The 26,165-nt window shown below is 41.7% G+C and overlaps 1 protein-coding gene across 9 annotated transcripts in view; it reads left to right on the top strand.

Annotated features, from left to right (window-relative positions):
* Positions 1 to 26,165, top strand: part of pign (phosphatidylinositol glycan anchor biosynthesis, class N) — a 101,401-nt gene that overhangs the window by 2,089 nt on the left and 73,147 nt on the right. For 6 of the 9 annotated variants that reach the window (XM_059651990.1, XM_048520744.2, XM_048520735.2 and 3 more), the window contains exons 2-9: positions 253 to 511; positions 2,072 to 2,193; positions 8,204 to 8,302; positions 9,607 to 9,713; positions 10,342 to 10,466; positions 15,893 to 16,023; positions 19,612 to 19,728; positions 23,558 to 23,598. In XM_059651990.1, coding sequence (XP_059507973.1) covers positions 291 to 511; positions 2,072 to 2,193; positions 8,204 to 8,302; positions 9,607 to 9,713; positions 10,342 to 10,466; positions 15,893 to 16,023; positions 19,612 to 19,728; positions 23,558 to 23,598 — 963 coding nt within the window. In that variant the 5' untranslated portion in view covers positions 253 to 290. Of the gene's footprint in view, positions 1 to 252; positions 512 to 734; positions 812 to 2,071; positions 2,194 to 8,203; positions 8,303 to 9,606; positions 9,714 to 10,341; positions 10,467 to 15,892; positions 16,024 to 19,611; positions 19,729 to 23,557; positions 23,599 to 26,165 lie in introns of those variants that run through there. The other 3 variants (XM_048520779.2, XM_048520774.2, XM_048520788.2) reach the window with 2 other exon arrangements.

Genomic DNA, 26,165 nt, shown 5'->3' with positions numbered 1-26,165 from the left:
AAATGCATTTCCAATCAATTATAATATAAATTATTTTTCAAGTTGTTTAGCTGTAAAAGCCTGTAATGTCATAAAGGTTTACAAGAATTGAGGTTTCTGAATATCAGTACAAATTAAAGTGGACAATTTAATATGTAACTATTATAAAACCATGCTGATACGGTGTTGCTAGGGGAAGGATTCAGCTCAGTTAAAAATGCACCCACTGTGTAAATTGCTAAAAATAATTCCATGTTTCTGTTTGATTTTCAGTTCCTCCTGGAATGAAGTGATCAGATTTATGTCTAAACATGCTGGCATTTTTCCTGATTGGCTTGCTTGTGCATCTCATCTTCTTTGCCTCCATTTTTGACATTTATTTCACTTCTCCCCTTGTGCATGGAATGACTCCTCATCGAACATCACTACCGCCACCAGCTAAACGTCTTGTTCTTTTTGTTGCTGATGGATTGCGTGCAGACACATTTTTTGAGCTGGATCAGGATGGACAAACACGTTCACCATTCCTTCGGTATGACTGGTCATATAAAGCATTTCAAAGAAAACTATTTAAGATTATCAAAGTATTTGATGGGGTAGAAATCAAGATGATGTTTCCTTTTATGAGAGAAAATTAAGAAAGTATAGGCACTACTAAGTCGAATAGCATATTCAAGAGAAACTTTGTATCCAAGAGAGACTTATGAAAGTGGAACTCACCATCAAAAGGAGTGGTTGAGCTCAATAGTAACAATTCATTTAAGTGGAAGCTCGTTAAGAGCATGTTGCTGAGGGGAACAGCAGGTATACTGATACCCTGAGCTGAAGAGAGGTGAGAAAACACTTGTATGGAGAAAAGACCGACCTGGATCAGTCGAGCTTCCAGTCAGGAGCAAAGACCGAAGTTGCTGGAAAAGCTCAGCAGGTCTGGCAGTATCTGTGAAGAGAAAATCAGAGTTAATGTTTCAAATCCAGTGACTCTTGCTCAGAATGTGTGTACGTGTCTTTATCTCTGATCGCTGTGGCTATTAGGAAAATGAATATGTGCTTTTAAGCTCATATTGACCCTCTTCTGCCCTGACCTTTGATTCTTCACTGTGACCTAAGTGTCCCACTTCTCACACCAATGGCTTAGACCACTGATTACTTTCTCCAATTTTTATAATATTTACCCAATCAAGTTCTCATCTCCTTTTTTAAGGAGAAAAAACATCAACTCAGCTGAGTTAACAAGGTGTAGAGCTCGATGGACACAACAGGCCAAGTAGCATCACAGGAGACCCTTTCTGATGAAGGGTCTAGGCCCGAAACGTCAGCTTTCCTGCTCCTCTGATGCTGCAGGGCCTGCTGTGTCCATCCAGCTCTACACCTTGTTAATTCAGCTGAGTGTGTCTTTTTATAAATCTATAAATGCAGTTTTCCTTTAGATGGATTGAACCTCGATATTCAAACAACAGTGTAGACAATGATCTGGCATTAACATCAGTGTTTAAATGCACACTGCAGATTATCCCATAAATTCTAGTTTTACTGCTGCAGTTCCAACTTCATGCAGTGAAATTAACTATTTCATTGTTTTGTTTGTTTGTCATATTTATAATACTAAGTTAGGTAGTGATTTGAATAATATATTTGAGCTTAAATGAAACATTAGTTGGTACAAATAAACACTCCGTTTTCTGTTGCTTGTGAAGATAAGAAATAGATTTAATTTAGAAGAGAAATAGCATGGGATTATTCATTGATAGAACATGCTATCAAAAAATACTGTTGCTTTGTTGGCAAATGTTTAGTTTACTAGGACAAAAGGGTCACATGCAGCAAACTGTGTGTATGGCCATTTGGTGGTGAAGTTTGAAAAATTAACATGCTTCTCTTGGTGTGTGAATATGTATGTGTTAGTGGTCACTTTCTGGCTTTGCGGGTAGTGGGGAAGATAGGGGTTTTCAGGAATGAGTAACAGTTTAGTATGGTTCTCATTGCTATGTTCATTTGACTCCAGGAACACACTGACTACAAATGGACATCCTGGATATTTGGAATAACTTCCTTCTTGTATGCCCAATTTTGTAAATTGGTTTTGTGCTTACAGGAATGTGATGGAGCACCATGGAAGCTGGGGTGTGTCTCACACACGGGTTCCAACTGAATCCAGGCCCGGTCATGTGGCCTTGATTGCAGGGTTTTATGAAGATGTCAGTGCTGTAGCTAAAGGTGTGCAACATTAATGAATTATATTTTTACTTAGCTAGCACATTATGCTTGTTATCTTTCTACAGTGAAGTCTAAAGTGATCTAATTATAATACACTTTTAGAAGGGATGTTTAAAGAAAATAAATGTGATAACTATGAACAAACAGTAATCTCATACCATAGAGTTAACTGCTAATAGTATTTATTAATAATGTGGGAATTAGCTGTTTGGTATAGTTCTCTTCATGGTTGTGCATGTGAATATTAGTTGCCCCGTATAATGAGGTCTAAATTATAACAAATGTTATAATTGTTTTGACTCTTACAATGACGCAGCCACATTTTCCATCCATTTAAAAGCTTCGGCATTATGACATCAGATATGTTTCCTCTTACACTGGCATAGCATACACCAATGTTGCAACAAAGGATTGCATGTCTGTGTCTTTACAAGCTTCACTTTGATCCTCTGTACACCTTGTCCAAGTCTCTTGAATTCCTAACTTTGAGGCAAAATCGCTGAGTCACAACAGAAATATTAAAACTTTCGCAACAAGCAGTTATTCAGGTTTTAAACATAATTGTGCAAATGCTGGCTTTTCCAGAGATGTTTGCATCTATAGAATGGATTTCCTTTTTTTTTAAAAATTTATCACAGTTTAGTACACCAGATAAGTGACACAACTTTCTGTTGGAAACAGTGGCTAGTAACTCACCACCTGACTCCTCAAAGCCTGTCCACGATCTACAAGGTAAAAATCAGGATTGTGATGGAATACTCCCCAATTGCTTGGGTGGGTGCAGCTCCAACAACAGCCACCAGCATCAAGGACAAATCAGGTGGCTTGGTTGGCACCGCATCCACAAAATCCACTCCTTCCACTGCACACATTCAGCAGAAGTGTGTACCAGCTACATGATGCACTGCAGAAATTCACCAAAGATTCTTAGACAGCATCTTCCAAAACCATAGTCACTTCTGTCTAGAAGGGCAAGGTCAGTTGATACATGGGAACACCATCACCTACAGGCTCCCCTCCAAGACACTCTCCACCCTGACTTGGAAATATATCGCCATTCCTGCGCTGCTGCTGGGTCAAAATCCTGGAATTCCCTCCCTAAGGGCATTGTGGGTCAACCTTCAGCACAAGGACTGTAGTGTTCAAGAAGACAGCTCATCACCATGTTCTCAAGGGCAATTAGAGGTCCCGTGAGTGGAAAAAAAAGTTAGCCTTGCAGATTGCATATTGTTGCAAACGCTCCCAGCAGTTTATCTCAAGTCTGCAATCTACATTACTTCACCTTTAGCAAGGCTAACAACCTTTAATCACATTCACTACAATAATTCTAAATGCTGGTCAGTATCCTTAAATTTGCAAGTTCTGTACCATACACTAGAATTGCATGTTTAAATCCACTACAGTCCAGTTTATGCTTGCACTGTAGGGAATAGTTGGCCAAGCTCAATAATGCTATGAGCAGGGAATCTCACTCAGTAGAGGGAGACATCAGTAACACAGCAATGCACAAGTCTCAATGTTTTGACCAATACCAGTTTAAAAAATCATGAGTAGATTGAGCCTGAATTCCTGTGTGCACTGTCAGTGAATGAGGGTCCCTGTTAGTGATATGGACGCAGAAACTATCCTTGTAACTAAGGAAACAAAAAACTCAGGATAACGAAATGTGAAGCTGGATGAACACAGCAGGCCCAGCAGCATCTCAGGAGCACAAAAGCTGACGTTTCGGGCCTAGACGCTTCATCAGAGAGGGGGATGGGGAGAGGGAACTGGAATAAATAGGGAGAGAGGGGGAGGCGGACCGAAGATGGAGAGGAGAGTATAGGTGGGGAGGTAGGGGATAGGTCAGTCCAGGGAAGACAGACAGGTCAAGGAGGTGGGATGAGGTTAGTAGGTAGGAGATGGAGGTGCGGCTTGAGGTGGGAGGAAGGGATGGGTGAGAAGAAGAACAGGTTAGGGAGGCAGAGACAGGTTGGACTGGTTTTGGGATGCAGTGGGTTGGGGGGAAGAGCTGGGCTGGTTGTGTGGTGCAGTGGGGGGAGGGGACGAACTGGGCTGGTTTTGGGATGCGGTGGGGGAAGGGGAGATTTTGAAGCTGGTGAAGTCCACATTGATACCATTGGGCTGCAGGGTTCCCAAACGGAATATGAGTTGCTGTTCCTGCAACGTTCGGGTGGCATCATTGTGGCACTGCAGGATGCCCATGATGGACATGTCATCTAAAGAATGGGAGGGGGAGTGGAAATGGTTTGCGACTGGGAGGTGCAGTCGTTTATTGTGAACCGAGCGGAGGTGTTCTGCAAAGCGGTCCCCAAGCCTCCCGCTGCATCCCAAAACCAGTCCAACCTGTCTCTGCCTCCCTAACCTGTTCTTCCTCTCATTGATCCCTTCCTCCCATCTCAAGCCACACCTCCATCTCCTACCTACTAACCTCATCCTACCTCCTTGACCTGTCCGTCTTCCCTGGACTGACCTATCCCCTCCCTACCTCCCCACCTACACTCTCTCCACCTATCTTCTTTTCTCTCCATCTTCGGTCTGCCTCCCCCTCTCTCCCTATTTATTCCAGTTCCTTCTCCCCATTCCCCTCTCTGATGAAGGGTCTAGGCCCGAAACGTCAGCTTTTGTGCTCCTGAGATGCTGCTTGGCCTGCTGTGTTCATCCAGCCTCACATTTTATTATCTTGGATTCTCCAGGATCTGCAGTTCCCATTATCTCTGATACAAAAAACTCAGGATGTTGGCCCAATACAGCTGCTATCCTTTTGGTGGCGCTACACCAAGGAGAGAGTTCCAGCCTTCTGATGCAACAGTTAAGCACTAATATAGTTGTAGAACTCGCAGGTGGTGGTGTTCCCATCCATCTGCTGCCGTTGTCCGGCTATTTGATAGAGGCCAAAGGTTTGTAAAGTGCTGTCGAAGAAATCTTGATGAATTGCTCAGTGCATCTTGTAGATGACACACACTGCCAGCACTGGGCACTGACAAAAGGTGTACAGAACATAGAACGGTACAGCACAGTACAAGCCTTTTGGCCCATGATGTTGTGCCAACCTATTATCCTACTTTAAGATCAAACTAACCTGCATACCCTTCGTTTTACTATCATCCATGTGCCTATCCATGAATCACTTAAAAGCCCCTAATATATCTGACTCTACTACCGCCACTGACAATGCGTTTCACGCTCTCTGTATAAAGAACCTACCTCTGACATCTCCCCTACACCTTCCTCTAATCACCTTAAATTATGCCCCCTCGTGATAGTCACTTCTGCCCTGAGGAAAAAGTCTCTGGCTATCCACTGTATCTTTGCCTCTCATCATCTTGTTCATCTCAATCAAGTCACCTCTTGTCATCCTTCACTCCAATGAGAAAAGTCCTAACTCCTTCAACCTTTCTTCATAAGACCTGCCATCTAGCCCAGGCAGCATCCTGGTATATCTCCTCTGCATCCTCTTTAAAGCTTCCACATCCTTCCTATAATAAGGCGATCAGAACTGAACACAGTATTCCAAGTGTGGTCTAACCAGGGTTTCATAGAGCTGCAGCATAACCTTGCAGCTCTTAAACTCAATCCCCGTGCCAATGAAAGCCAACATACTGTACGCTTTCTTGCCACCCAAATTGATAGGGTTGTTAACTTTAAGGAACAGGGGGATCTATGGACGTGGATCCCAAAATCCCTCTTCTTCCACATTGCCAAGAATCCTGCCATTAACCCTGTATTCTGCATTCAAATTCGACCTTGCAAAATAAATCACTTCACACTTCTCTGGGTTGAATTCCATTTGCTACTTCTTTGCCTAGCTCTGCGTCCTGTCAATGTCCTTTTGCAACCTACACCCACCCTCCACACTATCCACAACTCTATCAACCTTTGTGTCTTCGGCAAATTTACTAACTCACCCCTCAACTCATCCAAGTCATTTATAAAGATTACAAAGAGCAGACGTCCCAGAACAGATCCCTGTAGAACACCACTGGTTACTGAGCTCCAGGCTGAATACTTTCCATCTACTACCACTCTCGGTCTTCTATTGGACTGCTAATTCTGTATCCAGACAGCCAAATTTTCTGAATCCCATGCCTCCCTACTTCCTGAATGAGCCTACCATGGGAATTCTTATCAAATGCCTTGATAAAAATCCACATACACCACATCCACTGCTCTACCTTCATCAATGTGTTTTGTCACATCCTCAAAGAATTCAGTAAGGCTTGTGAGGCATGACCTGCTCCTCACAAAGCCATGCTGTCTATTTCTAATCAAGCTATGCTTTTCCAAATAATCATGAATACTATCTTTCAGAATCCTCTCTAATAATTTGCCCACCACAGAAGTAAGACTGACTGGTCTGTAATTCCCAGGATTATCCCTATTCCCTTTCCTGATCAAGGGAACAACATTTGCCACCCTCCAATCATCTGGTACTACTCCAGTGGATAGTGAGGACTCAAAGAATATCACCAAAGGCGCAGCTGTCTCTTCCCTAGCTTCCTGTAGTAACCTTGTGTGTGCCCCGTCTGGCCTAGGGGACTTATCTGTTCTCGTTTTTCAAAATTTCTCATACATCCCCCTTCCTAACATCAACCTGTTCGCATATCAGCTTGTTTCGTGCTGTCCTCTCAATCTACAAGGTCCCTCTTACTGATGAATACTGAAGCAAAGTATTAAGGACCTCCCCTACCTCCTACGACTTCAGGCACAAGTACCCTCCACTATCCCTGAATGGCCCTACCCTCACTTTGGCCATCCTTTATTCCTCACAGAAGTATAGAATGTCTTGCAGGTTTTCCTTAATTCTACCCGCCAAGGCATTTTCATGTCCTCTTCTAGCTCTCCTAAGTCATTCTTCAGTTCCTTCCTGGCTGTCTTGTAACCCTCCAGAGCCCTATCGATTCTTGCTTCCTCAACCTTAATAGAGCTTCTTTCTTCCTATTGACCAGATGTGCCGCATGTCTTGTCATCCAAGGTTCTTTCACCTTACTACCCCTTCCTTGCCTCAGTGGGACAAACCTATCCAGCACTTGTACAGTTTGAATGTGATGGCCACCCAGGGGCTGCTTTGTCATGATAATTCCACCTTTCTTGAACTTTGAGTTGTAGCCATCCAGGAAAAACTGGATGAGTTCTATCTCTTCGCGCTCTGACTTGTTCCTTGTTGATGGTGGACAGGCATTAGGGTGGGTTACTCCATGTTAAATTCCCAGCCTGTTCCTATTGTCACAGTATTTATATAGCCAGCGAATGGTAACTCATTGATGTTGATAGCAGAATTGAATGATGGTAATGCCATTGAGCATCATTGAGGCATAGTTAGAGGTTTTTTTCTTCTTGAAGATGATTACAGCCTGACACTTTTTTTAAAATACAGATATTACATGCCATTCAGCAGTCCAAGCTCAAAGGTTCTCCAGGTCTTCTGGACACTGGCTGTTTGAGTATCTGTGGAATTGAGTGATACTGGATTCTGCATTCATCAGCAAACACTTCCATTTCTCACCTTAGGGGTCTTGATAGGGTAGATGTGTGGAGGTTGTTTTCCTTTTGAAGAAAGTCTAGGACTGGAGTAAGAATTCACCCATTTAAGACAGAATGAGGAGGAATTCCTTCTGAGGCTAGTCGGTCTGTGGAATTCTTTACTGCAGAGGGCTGCAGAAACTGTGCCATTAACTATATTCAAAGTTGAAAGGCATTTTTTTAAAAATCTGTAAGGGAGTCAAGGGTTATGAGGAAAACCCAGTAAATCAAAACTAACACTTCAGCCATGCATTCTTTGAATGGCAGAACATACTTGTTGGGCTCAGTGGCCTACTTTTGCTCCTCCATCATGTCGTGTTATATTCGCAGGAAGGTAATTGATAAAGTATTTGAAGATGGTTGAATTTAGGCACCACCCAGCAATCTCTTGCAGTAATGTCAGAAGTTGGCAGAATTTCAGAAGTTGGTGTAATTTATTAATTAAGTAGGTGCAATTTCTTGCCTTGTAATCTTGTAATTTATGCAGGTTGGAAAGAAAACCCAGTGGAATTTGATTCTGTTTTTAATGAGAGCAAATACACCTGGTGCTGGGGAAGTCCTGACATTTTACCAATGTTTGCGAAAGGTAAGGCACACTGGTCTTGTTGATGCAACATAAGCCCTCAAAAATAACAGTTTATAAAATACAAAGTTTGGTGAAGATCTAGGCTGTAAGGAATGTCCAGTGGAGATTTGAGGCAGTGAGTAGAAAAATTTTAGGGAGCCATTACAGAGCTTCAGGCTCAAGCAAATGAAGGCATGGCCACCATTAAAGGAGCAGTGAAAATAGGAAATGGAGCAGCACTGACTTCTTGATGGGTTGCTGGACTGAAGGAGGTTGCACAGGCAAGGAGATGTGAGACCATGGAGAGATTTGAAAATGGGAAGAATATTTTAAAAAAAGGGGGGAAAAATTTAAAAAAGGATCAAGTTTCTGTTCCAGTGTATTCACTGCGGTGTACTATAAAAACTCAGTCTTTTTCAAAAAATACTTTTGAACAGTTATCAAAATTAAAGAAAACAAGCAAGAATGTATATAGGACACGTACTCCACAGTTGTGTATAGAATTTCCTATTATTGGGGAGGATTTACCATCAAATTGCCTCTGACAATCAAAGTTCTTTTTTCTAAAATTAATTTTGGAGAACAACCTATTGTCATGGCTCCAGTACTGACCTGTCATTATGGTTGAGTGATAATAAATATTATTGGATATCAGTTTTTGGGATGTTTGCGAGCAAATGGTCCATGACTTGAAACAGTTGTTCGTTAGGAGGACTATCATTGTCTCTCAAAGACACTTTCACTGCCCTGCTGTAACATAGAATTCTAAAATGATGCAGCACAGCATGTTTAAACTTGCTTTTGTCAACTTTGGCTGATTTCTGTTCCTACTTTTTAATGACATGATACGTCATCCCACCATGATTTGATGCATGTGTATTTCTGATCCAGATTTTTAAAGTAGAAAACAACGTATAATTTCTGAGAACCTTTTCACTCAACTCTGGGGTGGGATGTTGGGTATATGTGGTGCCTTAGAGGAACTGTAGAAAACAATTCCCCTATATCATAAAATCTGGGAATGCATATTAGTGGAAATGCAGAAAACAAATACACTGCTTTACTAAGGTCCAAAACAACATGGTTCGTTTTTCAGTTAGAACTTCAGCTGAACTATCTCTCAGAATTTTCGTTAAATGAGTGCATGGCTCTGTGCTGCTTTTCTTCTTGAAACGCGGAGTGGGCTCCAGGGACCAAGTGGCCTAGTCCTGTTACTATTTCATGTGTCTGTTTGAACAGGGTGTACAAACTCCTGTGTACAAAGTATCTATTTTTCATAACTTAAACCAGGATGATTAAATAATCAACGTTCTTGTATGCTGCAGGTGCCAGCGGTGATCACATCTATATGCACATGTACCCAGCTGAGAAGGAAGACTTTGCTGCTCAGGATCCTTCAAAGCTGGACACCTGGGTTTTCAATGAAGTAAAGGTATTAGGAATGTTTTTCACCTGTTTAGACGTTTACCAATAGCAACTGGAAAAACCCGACTTTCTTTCCGAAGATACTTGCTGTCCCCCTTTTAATTTGACTCCCCTTTAAGTCTGGCCTCTTGTCTGTTCCCAGTTTTCATTATTCCACCATTAGTTGTTGAGGCTCTAAGCTTTGGAACTCCCTCGTTAGATGTCGCTGCTCCCTACCATTCACTCTACCTTCAAAGTGTCCTTTAAAACCTACCCCTTTCATCAAGCTTTTAGCCATTTTCCTTAATGTTTTGTCATATAGCTCAGTATCAGGTTAGATTTGATGACCCTCCTGTGAAATGCTGTGGGATGGATAAGCATATGGATAATGATGGAATAGTGTAGGGGGAGGGGATTAGATTAATTCACAGGTCGGCGCAACATTGAGGGCCGAAGGGCCTGTTCTGCGCTGTATTGTTCTATGTTCTATGGTTGGTAACATTTAAGGTACTATACAAGTGCGAGTTAATGAAAGAAGACATGGGAGGATGAGACATGATGCGTGGTGATAACAGAAGGAACATTACTGTATCTGACTATGTAAATTGATCTTTATTTCCCAGTATCCTAATGTCTTTTCTTTTGTTTTCCAATAGGAGTTTTTCGAATTTGCCAAAAACAATGAGCTGTTGTCAAAAAAAATGAGACAAAATCAAATTGTTTATTTCCTTCATTTACTTGGCCTGGACACCAATGGGCATGCTCACAGGCCAACATCAAGGTGATTCTCTCTTGTACTTAATTTTTATGTCATTTTTATGCAGTTTGAGTTGCACCTTTTCCATCTCTCAAGGTTTGCTAGCTTCAGATTGCCTGGTTGAAAGGCAGAAAATGTTAAATTATTGTTTATAACCAATAATCAGACAAATTAAGGACTGTATGCTGGTGAATTTAAAATCAGCAGTTGAAGAACTGCGAGAATCCATTAGAAGTGAATATTTGGAAAACTTGCCTGATATTGTGAAATATGTGTCTCGGCAACCTAAAAACCTTTTTTTTTAGTTTTTTTGACAGTCATTGAATGGATGGATGGAGTAGGACTAAAGGATGCCTTAGTTGGATTTTAAGAAGACATTTAGTATGGTTACGCCAAGGAGATTGCTGGTTAAAATAGGGGTGAGAGATATTATGAACATCATAGCACTGTAAATAGGAAATGAATTGAGAGTAAAAAAGAATGAATTCTTCCCCTTTTCATTCAATGTGAAAGTGAGAGAGACTTGGGAGTGTTATAAAAGATTGTAGCTGAGACTAATTGGGGCTAGGAGGGTGTATCATCAAGAAGACAGTAGAAAATACTAACAAGTTTTGGCCTGCTTGCCTTGATGAAAGCCTAGTGACCATAATTTAGATAATACTTGGACTAAGCGGTTGAGCTATGATTATTGCATGAAATTACTTGTGCTATAATTACATTCTGTTGATTTTCTTTGATCGCTGTATTTGAATAAGGTTTTATATCCTGGTGGATGCTTACATGAATTGGTGAAGCGCAGCAAGAAGTTGACTGAGATAACAAAGTATGTGGAGCTGGACAAACACAGCAGGCCAGGGGGCATCAGAGGAGCAGAAAAGCTGATGTTTTAGGTTAGGATCCTTCATAAATGGAGATGGAGAGGGGAGCTCAGAAATAAATAGAGAGAGAGGGTGGCGCTAAGGATGTTAGGTGAGATGGTGATGGGTGAGAGCATGTAAGCAGTGATTGGGATTGGTCAGTGAGGTGGGAGTGGCAGATAGGAGGGTGAGAAGATGGACGAGTTGTGTCCAGTCAAGGAGGCAGGGATGAGAGGGAGGGTTGGTCATGTGATGAGGCTGGGTGTGGGAATGTTTTAAAACTGGTAAAATCCACATTCAGACTGTCGGGCTGTGGGCTCCCAAGGCAGAATATGAGGTGCTGCTCCTCCAGTTTGCGGATGACGTCATTGTGGAGGAGGCCCAGAATGGGCATGTCACCCAGGGAGGGAGGAAGGAGTTATTATGTTTTGTGACCGGAAGGTGGTGTTGTGCAGTGAGATGTGGCTTCTTCTCGAGAAGACACGGAGGGCTGACATGACGGAGGCTGTCACAATTGTGAAAGGGTTTGATGGCACAAACGTACAAATAATGTTACCACTCAAGGGTGAAACCAGAAACTGAGACCGTAATTGTAATACACCCAGCCAGGAATTCAGTAGAAGCTTCTTTATTGAGCAATGATTAGAATGGGAAACTTGCTGCCATATGTCATTTCAGCAAATAATATTACTGCATTGTGAAGGGAATCTAATAGGCATGCAAGGAAGAAAGAGGTGGAAGGATAAATTGATAGAGTTCGATGAAGAGTGGTCGTTGGAAACTCGTGTGGAATATAAATCATGGCATGAAGTTCTTGGGCCAAATAGCCTGATACAGTGTTTACAGCACAGCATTGCTAAACAGAAGAGTGATGTGTTTAGTACTATGTGTAGAAGGAAGATAACGGATCCTGATATTCTTAGGTTACATTGGCTTGAGAAGGTGGTTCAAGTTCAAACCAATTCTGTTTTCAAGTAGCTTTTCTTTGGCAGCATGTGAAATTCTGCAATAAAAAAAACATTGTGATGAAATTCATTTTAACATCATTTTCCTGATGCTTGCAGTTGATCTAAAGCTTGGTACAAAGTGTCAGTCCGGTCTTGATGTAGCTCATGTAGTCCTTGAGTACGGCAGTGTTCTCATGCAAGTCCCCTGTGGAAGCTCAGCTCCCATCCTGGCATAAAACTAGACATAATGTCAAATTTTACGAATCCCATTTTTTAATGCAATTATTATTATTAGGCTATGATTACCTTTTAATTGTAGAGTGATGAATGTAGTGAGGTTGTGCAACATGCCATTGTATGTTTGCTCTGGTTTTTAATGCATTTAATTGGCTTATCTTGTCTCTGGATATTATTAAGTGTTCCCTGAATAAAACGGGCTGATTGCGCACTGGTGGGCAAACGTTTTACTCCCAAAAATTGGGTGCTAAATGAGCGTAAGCCTTGTGTGCTGCTCAAACATGATCATTGTCATGAGCTTATCACCTTATTGTGTACAGTCTGTTGAGAAAGAGGATAACTTTCAATCCACTCTGCCAATCCAACACATCAAATCCAACATTGTTAGCATTTCTCAACTAATTGGAATACTTCTGTAAAGAAAATTGTGCTGTTGTCATGGCTTTCATGTGGTTGTATTCAAATTACCCTTCTTTCTATTCTGAAATAAAACACCTCTGGAACATAATAGACTTAGCTACTCGTATCCAGGTTGATATGTCGAACAGGCATTTTGAGAAAATTGCTTTTAAATTCTTTGGGATCTTAAGCGCTTTGCAGTCTCCAGTTTTTGTTTCCCACTGAGGGAATTCAGTGCCAAAAGGATAATCAGTATTCTTTCCAATGTTCATAATGATGAAAAAAGAAAGACATCCATTTTTATGCACCTTTTATAACTGCACAATATCCCAAAGTGGTTAACATCCAAGGAAGTATTTGTGGTATAAGAGCAGCCACTCCTCTAGTAAAGAAGTTTCTCCTGAATTCCCAGTGGGATTTGTTATTGAGAATCTCTTTCTTTTTTTTAATTGCTGGAACACGACGGTAACAGCATTTTTTCCTCATTGATTGTTGTTTGTTGGAGGTCAGTCATCTCAATTCCAGGACATGTCTGCAGGATAGTATCCTAGATCCAACCATCTTCAGCTGCTTCATCAGTGAGCTTCCCTCCATCATGCAGGAATGTTTGCTAGTGATTGTGCAATGTTTGGCATGCTTCATGGCTCCTCAGACACTAAAGCAGTTCACATACATATGCAGCAAGACCTGGATAACTTTCAGGCTTGAGTAGAAATGTGATAAGTAGTGAGTGTGCCACACAAGTGCCGTGCAATACTTATCCCTGATAAAAGAGAATCTAATGATTTCCTTTACCGGAGGCACACTGACGATGTTACCGAGCAGGGTGACGAAACATTTGCACCCAAACCCACCGGCTTAGCTAGCATGTATTAAACCTAACTATCTCCTCTTGAAAGTCAATGGCATTGCCATCTGAATTCATCACTGTCAACATTTTGGGAATCTTCCCTTTAGTTCCTCCTCACTACATTTTTAAGAATCTTTTTGGTGTTAATGCTCAATCCATTTTCTAAACTTATAGGTTTGAGTTCATGAGAGATATTTTGTAGGGCCCTTCTGATTCTGTGAGTATTGCTGTGTTTTGGCATTTATTTTGTAAGAACAATATTCAATAAATATCTAAAAGTATAAGGTGGCAAGGTAAATTGAAACAGTTGTTAAGAAGGCTTGTAGGATCCTTGGGTTTATAAAAGAGGCATAGAGTATAAAAGCAAGGAAGTGATGCTACACCTCTACAAATCATTGGTCAGATGATGACTGGAGAGCTTTGTGTTCAGAACTGGGCACCTTATTTAAGGAAGGATGTTAAAATCTGGAGACAGTGTGAAGGAGATTGACTAGAATGATCCCAGGAATGACGGATTTTAGGTACAAGGAAAGTGTTTTTGTGCTCTTAAAAAGTTGCTGGAAAAGCTCAGCAAGTCTGGCAGCATCTGTGGAGGAGAAAACAGAGTTAACGTTTTGGGTCCGGTAACCCTTCCTCGGAAAAAGTAGAGAAATTAGGCTTATTTCTCTTGGAACAGGGAAGATTAAGAGATCACTTCACTGAGGTTTACAAAATTATGAGCAATTTTGATGAGTAAAGAAGGATCTTCTGTTTCCATCTGTTGGTATGTCAGTGACGAGGGATAACGATCCAAGATTGTCAGCAAAAGAGCTAGGAGTGAGAAGAGAAGGAACTTCTTTGCTCAGAGGATTATTAGGATTTGAAATGTGCTGCTTGGGAGAGTGGTGGAGGCGGACTTTACGAGAGGTTTTGAAAGCGCTGGCTATATATTTGAAAGTGATGAATTTGGATGGTAATGGATATAGGGCTGGAAAATGGCACTAGCTGTACTCGGTACAGAAATGACCGCCTTCGGTCTTGTAAAATTCTATGCTTCTAAGTAAATGAGGACTTTTGTCTATGTTTTGTAGACTATGAAAAATCATTTATCACCAAAAATATTAGCACTGTTACTCTTTTTCTGGAATGTCTGTAGATAAGATTTGTGTGGTAATTTCTCTCATTAATATTCCATTGTTCTTTATCATTGAAAGATTGCATTTTTGTTCTTTACATTGTTGTCAGCTGCACCCGCAGGTCATACTATATTCATATAAACCATTCGCACATCTGAATTTGGAAATTATTTTATTCCACGAGTGTGGCTTTCACCTGTGCATCTTTGACATCATGTCATATTCTGGTTTTGGAGGGATTTCTCAATTAAACACATAATTAACTGCAAGCTCGTTTGAGATTGCTCAAACTTACTTCACTTTGGATAGCTGACACTCCTCCTTTCCAAAACTTTGGTTATCAGGTTTGAAAAGCCAGTAGTCCATGACTCCATGTCGTCAAGTTCCTCTATTTGCTATTTGAACCGAATGAATAGAAACTGCTGTTCAAAAGTAGACAGAATGTCATGTTGTTCGTGTGGCTGTTGACTACTACACCACGTTCATAATTTTCTTTGTTTTCTAATTAACTTGAATGAGCTGGCAAAAAAACAGTAGTTTATGGCTCAGTTGGTAGTGCATTCCCTTCAGAGTCAAAAGGTTATGAGTTGGAGTACCAATCTTGGGTATAAACATAAATTTTAAGCTCACGCTCCAGTACAGTGCTGAGGGAGTGCTATGCTGTCAGAGGTGCTGTCTTTCAGCTAGGACTTTAAACTGAAGTCTCCCCTGCCCTCACAAGCAAAGGTCTCATGGCACTATTTTGAAGAGAAGCAGAGAAGTTGTCTGTGTGTCCCGGCTATTGTTTATTCCCGATTCAATGTTACAAAACGTTATGTGGTGGCTTTGTCATTGGTATTTCAAAGAACTTACTGTGCTCAGACTGGTTGCCATGCTTCCTACACTACAACAGTGATTATGCTTCGGAATTACTTCCTTGGCAGTGAAGTAGTTGGCACATCCTGAGGTCATGAAAGACATTTTATAAAGGCTGTTTTTCACTGTAAATTACAGAACTGTGTGGATTTGCTTGACTGTCACCTGATTGCAAATATTTATTATTCAGTGAGTATAAGGAAAATATCCGAATAGTCGATAAAGGTATTGAAGAAGTTGTGTCTATCATTGAAGACTTCTACAGAAATGATAAGAAGACTGCCTTCATCTATACTTCTGATCATGGGATGACAGAGTGGGGTAAGAACAAGAATATTGACATCATAGTCCATTGGCATTTAATAAACTGTTATGTAATTAACAAAATATTGAATGGTATCAGGTTTTCCAAGGAGATGGCATTTATAAGTGGCATGGGAATGATGATGTTTTGCATTAAACTTTGCATGGTTTAGTACCTAGGGGCATTTAAATAGTCCTTGGATAAGCATATGGATAATGATGTAGGGGAGGGGCTTAGATTAGTTCACAGGTCAGCGCAACATTGAGGGCCGAAGGGCCTGTTCTGCGCTGTACTGTTCTATGTGCTATGTTATGCGATCAGTAATCTGCTGATGTTTAGCTGTTTATCTGAATTCTTGGTGCAGTAGATCACATTTGCCATCAGATGGTGCTGCACCAATGCTTTTACTGGTAGTGGCAAATAATCTTTGTAAAAGAAGCTCTCCACTTCCTGCTGGTGTACCGGAACTGTTACTTATGCCCATTTGGCACCCAACTCCATCTGTTGGCACAATTCTGGTTTCTCTCACTGTCGATGTCCTTGCCTTGCACTTGTCGTCCACCTCCGTCAGCTGCCTCACGAACACTTGGTGCCTTTATTTTGCTGCCCGTTTCTCTCCTGAATCTGTACCACTTCCTGCTCACCGCTCCTTTCCCTGCCCTCACTATTTGCAGCAAGGTTAGGAGTGGGGAGGGAGGAGAATGGATTGATGAGGGCTTAAGAGAGGGGCAAAGAATCGGATGGTAAGTGGAGTGGCGCTCATTTGGAATGTGATAGCAGTGTGCATTTCCAGCTAAATTTCGTTGTCTTCTTGTTGGATGCAGGCATCTGTTGGGATTTTTCTGAAAGTGATATCAGAGGCAGTGTATCCTCTGCATTTGTGATCCCAAAGCTCAAACCCTTTAGTATTAGGCAATCATGCTAACTGGTAAAGTATTCTTCCTAGCAGGAAAAAGGAATCCAAGGAACTTATCACTGTGGAGGGATATAGACAAGTTAATAAGTGGGCAAAAACTTGACAGATGGGATATATTGTGGGGAAATTGAGATTATGCATTTTGGCAGGAAGAACAGAGGAGATGATTATTATTTAAATGCAGAAAGCCACAGAACAAATGGATTTGAGGGTCCTCGTCCATGAATCACAAAAAGTTAGTATCCAAGCTCAGCAGATTATTGGGAAGGCAAATGGAATAGTGGCCCTTATTTCAAAGGAATTAGAGTATAAAGTCGGGAGGGTTTTCTAAAACTATATATGTTACTAGTCAGACTAAAGCTAAAATACTGTGAATAGTTTTGGGCCCCGTAATGAAGGAAAGATATATTGACATTGGAGGCAGAATAGTGAAGGTTCTCTAGACTGTACCAGATACAAGAGATTGTTTTAAGAGGATAGGTTAAATAGATTGGGCCTGGACTCATTGGAATATAGAAGAATGAGAGGCGACCTGATTGAAATAGAAGATTTTTAGACGACTTGTCGAAATAGATGCAGAAAGACTGTTTCCCCTTGTTGGAGTGTCTAGGACAAGAGGACATAATCTCAGAATAAGGGGTTGCATCTGAGGGTTTTGAATCTATGGAATTCTTTACCACAGAGAGTTGTTGAGATTGGGTCATTTCAGTACATTCAAGGCTTTGATAGACAGATTTTAATCCATAAAGAAATCAGGGTTTATGGGAACAGGTAGAGAAGAGGACTTAAAGTTTATCAAATCAGTCGTGACCTCATTGAATTGTGGAGCAGACTTGATGGGCTGAATGGCTGATTTCTGCTTTTGTGTTTTATGGTTTTCCCGGCAAAATAAATTGTACTGAACAGTAGCTGACAAGCTCTGGGAGTGGCCAACACTTGACAAACATGAAGGCAGTAGGTGCTGTCTAACCTGTACAAACTCTTGGCTTTGAGTGCATTCAGGAAGTAGTGTTGGTAGAGCAATTGACGAAAATAGTGTTGGCAATTCCACCAACATCCATTGACCTCTGCCTATTTATTAGGTTCTTGCAAGTTTTGCAGGGGGAGCACTGACTACGCAGATTGAACTCTGCCTTAAAAATCACAGCAGGCACAACCTCAGTGATGGCATTCCACTCCCGCACATCCCAGATGTCCAAGTTCTTTAAGGACTACAACTTTCCCCCCACAGTGATCGAGAACGCCCTTGACCGCGTCTCCCGTATTTCCCGCAACACATCCCTCGCACCCCGCCCCCGCCACAACCTCCCTAAGAGGATCTCCCTCGTTCTCACACACCACCCTACCAACCTCCGGATACAACGCATCATCCTCCGACACTTCCGCCATTTACAATCCGACCCCACCACCCAAGACATTTTTCCATCCCCACCCCTGTCTGCTTTCCGGAGAGACCACTCTCTCCGTGACTCCCTTGTTCGCTCCACACTGCCCTCCGACCCCACCACACCCGGCACCTTCCCCTGCAACCGCAGGAAATGCTACACTTGTCCCCACACCTCCTCCCTCACCCCTATCCCAGGCCCCAAGATGACATTCCACATTAAGCAGAGGTTCACCTGCACATCTGCCAATGTGGTATACTGCATCCACTGTACCCGGTGCGGCTTCCTCTACATTGGGGAAACCAAGCGGAGGCTTGGGGACCGCTTTGCAGAACACCTCGGCTCAGTTCGCAACAAACAATTGTACCTCCCAGTCGCAAACCATTTCCACTCCCCCTCCCATTCTCTAGATGACATGTCCATCATGGGCCTCCTGCAGTGCCACAATGATGCCACCCGAAGGTTGCAGGAACAGCAACTCATATTCAGCCTGGGAACCCTGCAGCCATATGGTATCAATGTGTGGACTTCACCAGTTTCAAAATCTCCCCTTCCCCTACTGCATCCCTAAACCAGCCTAGTTCGTCCCCTCCCCCCCACTGCACCACACAACCAGCCCAGCTCTTCCCCCCCCCCACCCACTGCATCCCAAAACCAGTCCAACCTGTCTCTGCCTCCCTAGCCGGTTCTTCCTCTCACCCATCCCTTCCACCCACCCCAAGCCGCACCCCCATCTACCTACTAACCTCATCCCACCTCCTTGACCTGTCCGTCTTCCCTGGACTGACCTATCCCCTCCCTACCTCCCCACCTATACTCTCTCCGCCTATCTTCTTTACTCTCCATCTTCGGTCCGCCTCCCCCTCTCTCCCTATTTATTCCAGTTCCCTCTCCCCATCCCCCTCTCTGATGAAGGGTCTAGGCCCGAAACGTCAGCTTTTGTGCTCCTGAGATGCTGCTTGGCCTGCTGTGTTCATCCAGCCTCACATTTTATTATCTCAGTGATGGCTTTCCAATTTTTGTCCCGCTGCTGTTTTATAAATAGAGGTTAGTGAGATGAAAATTGATCTGCCACCAGGGATATTTCTCCACAAAATCTGTTTTCTTGGAGTTGAACAATGTCTGCATGGGAGAAATGTGCGTGTGTGTGCGCGTGCGTGTGTGTGCGCGTGCGTGTGTGTGCGCGTGCGTGTGTGTGTGTGTTATGAGAAAATGTATATAAACAAATTTTCCTTTGTGCCAAGACCTGTTCGAAAAAATGCATCACATTAATTTGTAAATTTTGAATTTGTTTGCTGATACAGGTTCACATGGTGCAGGCCACCCCTCAGAAACCCTCACGCCCTTGGTTGCATGGGGAGCTGGAATAAATGAGCCGTTGGTTGAGTCAAATCAACAATTTCAAGATGATTTTCTCCAAGGTATAATTAATAACATTCCAATTTGATGTCTTTTAGGCAGCCTACTGGAAATAACTGACCTAAGAAAGACTGATATTTATTTAGCACCTTGCACAGGCACATGACATTTTGAGGCAGTTTAAAGTCATTCAGTCACCTTTTAAGTGCAGTTGCCATCGTGGACTATTAAACTATATTGAATGAATCTGGCTTTTCAAGAAAGCTAACATTAGTCTTTCTAGTCTGCTCAACTTTTTTTTTCCTTTGGAAACCTTGATCAAAAAAAACATGACCAGCACTTAAGATGTTTTTCTTATGGGAGAAACAAGGTGAAAGGGTATAAAATATTAAATTTATGAATATTTTAATCATTTAGTTTCATTGGGTTATTTAAAACTGGAAAAAATAATTCTGGAATCTGACAAACTTATGTAACTACTTGGAGCTATCAATCAAGCTGTAAAAGTAAAGCAGATGCCCTAGTATAATAAGGGAAAGTTCTGAAATCAGTCATGCAGAACTAGTGCACAGATGATGGTATTCTTACTTATGTCAACAGGTGATGAAAAATAAGCAGTAATATTTTTTCATACCTCAGTGGTTTGCTGTCAAATATTTAAAAGAACAGGAATTTTACTTGCTTTGATAACTTGACAGTTGCATGTGACTATTCTAATGCTCTTATGCACTTTCACATCTACTTTTAACAATCCTCAAGAGAACTTTACCACTCCCCTAAGGCACTTTATTTCCCCTAAAGGTGCCTTGAAACTGTAACCAAAGCAGTACCTCAACTGTCCAAAAGGCTGCCCTATCTATCCAAGCAGTTATGCAAAGTTTAGCCCTGCCCCTGTCAGGTCCAGTCTATTTACCAGTGTTTTTCTATGCTGGCTATTAAAAATCAGGCATGGTAGCTTCCATTTTATATGGGCGGCTGCCCTGTGAGTGAGAGATATGCAATTTGGAACTCTAGATCCGCAGCAATATAGTAGGTTCTCAACTGCCCTGTTGGCAGTTTGGGATGGGCAATAAATATTGGCCTAGTGGACATGAAAATTGAAATTTTTGCGTTTGGAGTAGGAACTTCTGGATTCAGACCTCCAGATCCATTTTCACAACAAAGAGGCCTCCTCCGTTACCAAAATTTAATAATACCAGAACTTGGATCATATGCTTAGCAGGAAAGGTTGAACTGGCTGAGATTATTTTCTCTAGATGAGAAGACTGCAGGAAATCTGAGGTCTCAAAAATTGCATGAAGACGTTTGATGGGGATGATGTTAAAATTATGTTGCTACTTGCAAGGGACAGCAGAACAAGGAGTGATGAAAATAAGGCTGATAAATCCAATGAAGAATTCAGAACAAACCCCTTTGCCAGGAAAATAGTCAGAAAATAGAACTGTATGTTGAGGTAAAGGAGCCAATGGGCTGCAGGTGCAACATCATCTCCTCCACAGAGGAGGGTAGTGGCCATCATTAAGGAAACGGTGCTGGGGACACTGAAAGCTCTGAGTGTGAATGAATCACCTTGTCGACACCCAGAGCTCTAAAGTAGATAGCCGATGAGACTGTAGAAGCATTGGTGGAGATCTTTCATGAATCACTGGAGATGGGGAGGGTCCCAGAGGACTTGAAAATGGCTAATGTAACACCCCTATTTAAAAAGGGAGGGAGGTAGAAGACAGGAAACTATAGTCTGGTTAGCCTGACCTCGGTCATTTGTAAGATTTTAGAGTCCATTATTTAGGACATGCTACTTGGAAGTGCAGGGTAAAATAGGGCTGAGTGGGCACAGCTTTGTCAAGGAAAGGTCATATCTGATAAATCTGTGGAATTCATTCAGGAGCAAATGAACAAGTTAGACAAGAGAGCCAGTGAACGTGATTTATTCTTATTTCCCAAAGGCCTTTGACAAGGTGCAGTACAGAAAGGTGTCAAATAAGATAAGAGCCCATGGTGTTACGGGCAAGGTACTAGCATGGATAGAAGATGGGCTGACTGGCAGAAGGCAAACAGCAGGCATAAAGGGGTCATTTTCAGGAAGGCAACTGGCGTCGAGTGGAATTCCGCAGAGGTCCGTGTTGGGAACACAACTATTCACATTATATGTTAGTGATGTGGATGAAAGAACTGAGGGTATTGTTGAAAATATTGCAGATGGCACAAAGATAGGTTTAGGGATAGGTAAAGTTGAGGAAGCTGGGAGGATGCAGAAGGACTTGGACAGGCTGGGAAAGTGGATAAAGAAGTGGCAGATAGGATACAATGTGGCAAAGTGTGAGATTGTGAACTTTGGTAAGAAGAATAGAGGTTAAGACTCCATTCAAAATGAGGAAAGATTTCAGAAATGTGAAGAACAGAATAACTTAGGAGTCCTTGTTCAGGATTCTCTTCAGGTTAACATGCAGGTTCGGTTGGCAGTTAGGAAGGCACATGGCTCTGATCAGACCACATTTAGAATATTGCGAGCAGTTTTGAGCAGTGGTGGCATTGAAGGGGGCTCAGAGGAAATTTACAGGAATGATTCTAGGGATGAAGGGCTTGTCACATAAGGTGCGAATGAGGACCCTGGGTCTGTACTTGATGGTGTTTAGGAGGATGAGGGAGGGTCTGATTGAAACTTACAGCATAATAAGAGGCCTGGAAATAGTGAATGTGGAGAAGATGTTGCCACTAGGAGAAACTAGGACTGAGGGAACAGCCTCAGAGTGAAGGGATGATCCTTTAGAACTGAGATGGGGAGAAATTTCTTCAGCCAGATGGTGGTGAATCTGTGGAACTCATTGCCACAGAGGGCTTTAGAGGCCAAGTCATTGAGTGAATTTAAGACTGATATAGATGAGTTCTTGATTAGTGTAGGGACGCAGGGTTATGGGGAGAAGGCAGAAGAAAGAGGTTGAAAAACATATCGGCCGTGATTGAATGGCAGAGGAGATTTGATGAGTCAAATGGCTTAATTCTGCTCCTATGTCTTATGGTCTTACGTCCAGGGAAAACCAAAGTTTACAAATTAGATGTTCTGAGTGGGGCATCAGTAGCATACCTGAAGTACCATGCATAGTGAAATATTGCAAAAGTCCTCTGCATTTGACTGGAATAAGTCTATTTTGTATTCATTGAATATCAATTTTGTTGGAGAGCAAGACGATGCAGCACGGTCCAGTTTGAAGGCCTCTTGCACGAGTCATTTAACATTTCCTGGGGAAACCTGCTTTGTGGTGCTTTAGACCTCAGAAATTTGGGACGATTAATTATATGCGGGGTGAACTTTTGGCTGAATGACACCTCTCCTGACTCATTTGCCCTCTGTGCATCAGGACTCTTCCCAGGTGTCTCTACTCCTCTTGCTCTTCCTCACTGGGGAAAGCAGGGTACAGAGGAAGATCCAAAGGTTGTTGTACAGAAAAACGTTGCTTTTGTGAAAAAATCTTTAGCCCACTCTCCACTAACTGAAGCACTGAATAGCTAGGTCAAAACAGAAAAATCAAGGTGATCTTACCTTGTACAAGTATGCTAGATGCATGCTTCTGCTTGCTTCTCCTATTCATCATTGACCTTGTAAGTGAAACTGAGGAGAGCAAAATGGTGTAACCGTGTTCTTAAGTGACAATCCATCATCCTGTCCACATCATACATAGCCACTGACTTGCTGGTAGTCACTGGGATATACATTCATTACCAAGGTGGAAATGAGTTGGAGGACTAGAGTCTTTTTCCAAGCCAATTTCCAACACCTTTCACCAATCATGTGCTAACATGTGATTTTTATTTTCTTTGCCCAGGGAGTGAGAGGTATTGAGAACTCATTATGTTTGCATTTTTAAAATTTGTTCTTGATACTTGTTTCAGAATGGAAACTAAATGACTGGAGGCGATTAGATGTAAACCAGGTAAAATCCTTATCTTGCTCAAAGTTGAACATTGTATTCTAAGCCTTATTGTGAAAAGAAAACTGACACCCAAAATATTCTCACATTTTAAACTCCAAAGTTCCAAGTACAAAGATACCATCTTGTTAACATAAAGTGGAGCAGGATTAGACTATCTACCCCTCAATCCCGCTCTACCATAAAAGAATTGTAGCTGATCTTTTACTTCCACTTCACTTTCCTATCTATCTTTAAATGTTGGTTTGCTTATCACTGCCCATCTTGCTAACCTGAAATGACTATTTTACAAGGATGGGTTGGATGCGTGTCACATTACTGCTGTAAATCATATGTTTGTTGCTATATAAATGAATTCCATATGATGTTAAATGAGCCCCATGCCTACTTCGACTATGTCATGAATGTGGGGATCTGCTGAGCCAATCTGATTGACGATCCTCCTCACTTTCCCCTCACCAATGCCAAACAATGCTGAAAACCTTCACCAGCTCCCTGTAAAATTAAACTGGGCAGAAGCAGAGAAATGGCAACAACATGTCTTTTAACAGCACCTTTAACCTAATAAGACATTGGAGGCCCAGTGCTTTATTTGTTTATAAGTCAATGTTAATGTTGTTAGATGACCAAAAACTTATGTTTCAATGCAACATGGTCAAAAAGGTCTGCTTTACGGCCCTCCTTAAAGGAGGATTCAGAGTCGGACAGGTGTAGTGGGTGGAAAATCTAGGCCCACGGATCCATGCAACTGATGGCATCAGAACCAAGCTGAAATGATTAAAACTCACAATATTCTTATTATGCAGATGGCACAAGCTAAATTATGAATTTTTACTTCTTTTAGAACAATTGGCTTAAGAAAAAGATATCTTATTTCGAAAATCAGAAATCTTGAACATTTCAACTCCCTCATTCATTCCCGATACCATCAATGCTTAGTAGCAGCAGTGTGTACCATCTTCATGATGCACTGCAGAAATTCACCCAGCCTCCATAAAGATGACCTTCCACATGCGCAACCACTACCCTTTGAGAAGGACAAAGGTAGCAGATTCATGGGAACACAACCATATGCAAGTTCCCCTCCAAGCCCTCACCATCCTGACTTGGAAATATGTCACTAGTTCCATCGGAAATATATCACTCTTCTACCAGTCTTACTGGGTCAAAATCTTGCAACTCCCTCCCCACCGTGCGCATATACACCAGTGGAGTGCAGCTATTCAAGAAGACAGTTCACTTCTCTTGGGCAACAGTAGATTAAACAATAAATGCTGCCCAGTTAGTGATGCCCATATCCCATGAATTTTTTTTTTAAGTTATACAGAAGTTTGGGGATCCTGTAGTTTCTTGTTGCAACCCTTTGACCAATTGGGTTAGACTTTTGTATTCTCCTGCATTGTAAATTGTTGTGATTTTGTTTGTCATTCTTGCATTTTCCTAATGAATGCGAAAGCTTCAGCAACATGTTTCTGCAGTATTCAGCTTCTGTTTAGATGCTATATTTCAAAATACTGGTCTCTTATGAACATAACAGTGTTGAAATGACTAAAATTTTTCACAACTTCCCCATTATCTCCTCTTTTGTATGTGAGTTTGAATCCCGAGCCAAAATGCTGACATCACTGGTTTTATGGGCCACTCTTTAGGGACAAACACTGTGCAAATAAGTGTTCTGAACTCAACATAGATGCTGCACTTGTTGCCAGGTACATAAATGGCTCGACGGTACTGGATTTTATGCAAATGTCAGTGTAGATTCACAACCATGAATGCCACCCAAGTTATTCCAATCCGAGGAAGGCCACCATTGAAGTGAAAGCTAGTTTCTGAGGAAGGGAAGAAATGTCAGTGGACATTATCCATACAGCTAATGATTATTGGTTCATAGAGGCGTAAATGAAGGACACATTGGAAAACATTCATGATTTGTTAATTTTCATTACCCAATTATCCTTCCATATGGCAATATCAATTTCAGCCATCATCATTGTTTAGCTGTGTTACAACATGATGACAGACAGCCAAATCAAGGTAGCCTCCCTATTCCTGCTTTTCACAAGAGTAAAATTAAAACTTTCAATGACTATCAAAATTGACACTCCGCCTCTTGGCTCCTAAGCAAAGTTTTGGATAACCAATACCAGACTCTCTTGAATAGCAGACACCGTATTTATAAATTAAGCCAAAGAATTAATGATTTATTAATAATGTAGCAGTTTTAGCAGAGCTAAGTTAAATGAGATAATTAATGTGAGTGATTTATTCCCAATCCTCTTTGATTCTAGTACCCACTGACACAAAGTCAGACAGACAAACAGACACAGTTAAGGAATATCTCAAAGCAAAAAATGAGCTATAACTGGCTGGTTTATTTAAGCGGTCTCCGCCATCTGTAAAATCGCAGATACGTGGGATTGTATCTTGCTTGGTTTCTGAAGACACTGTTAAATGCAAATGGCTTCCAGTATGCTCTGAGGAATACTCACTTAATTCTTAAAACTGAGATTCCATTCTCCGAACTTCCCAGAAATTGATTTTGGGAGGATAGCCAGGGAGCAATGAGCTTC

This window comes from Stegostoma tigrinum, chromosome 2 (genome assembly GCF_030684315.1).
Source record: "Stegostoma tigrinum isolate sSteTig4 chromosome 2, sSteTig4.hap1, whole genome shotgun sequence".
Classification (NCBI taxonomy): Eukaryota; Metazoa; Chordata; class Chondrichthyes; order Orectolobiformes; family Stegostomatidae; genus Stegostoma; species Stegostoma tigrinum.
This window is presented reverse-complemented; position numbering and strand designations above follow the sequence as displayed.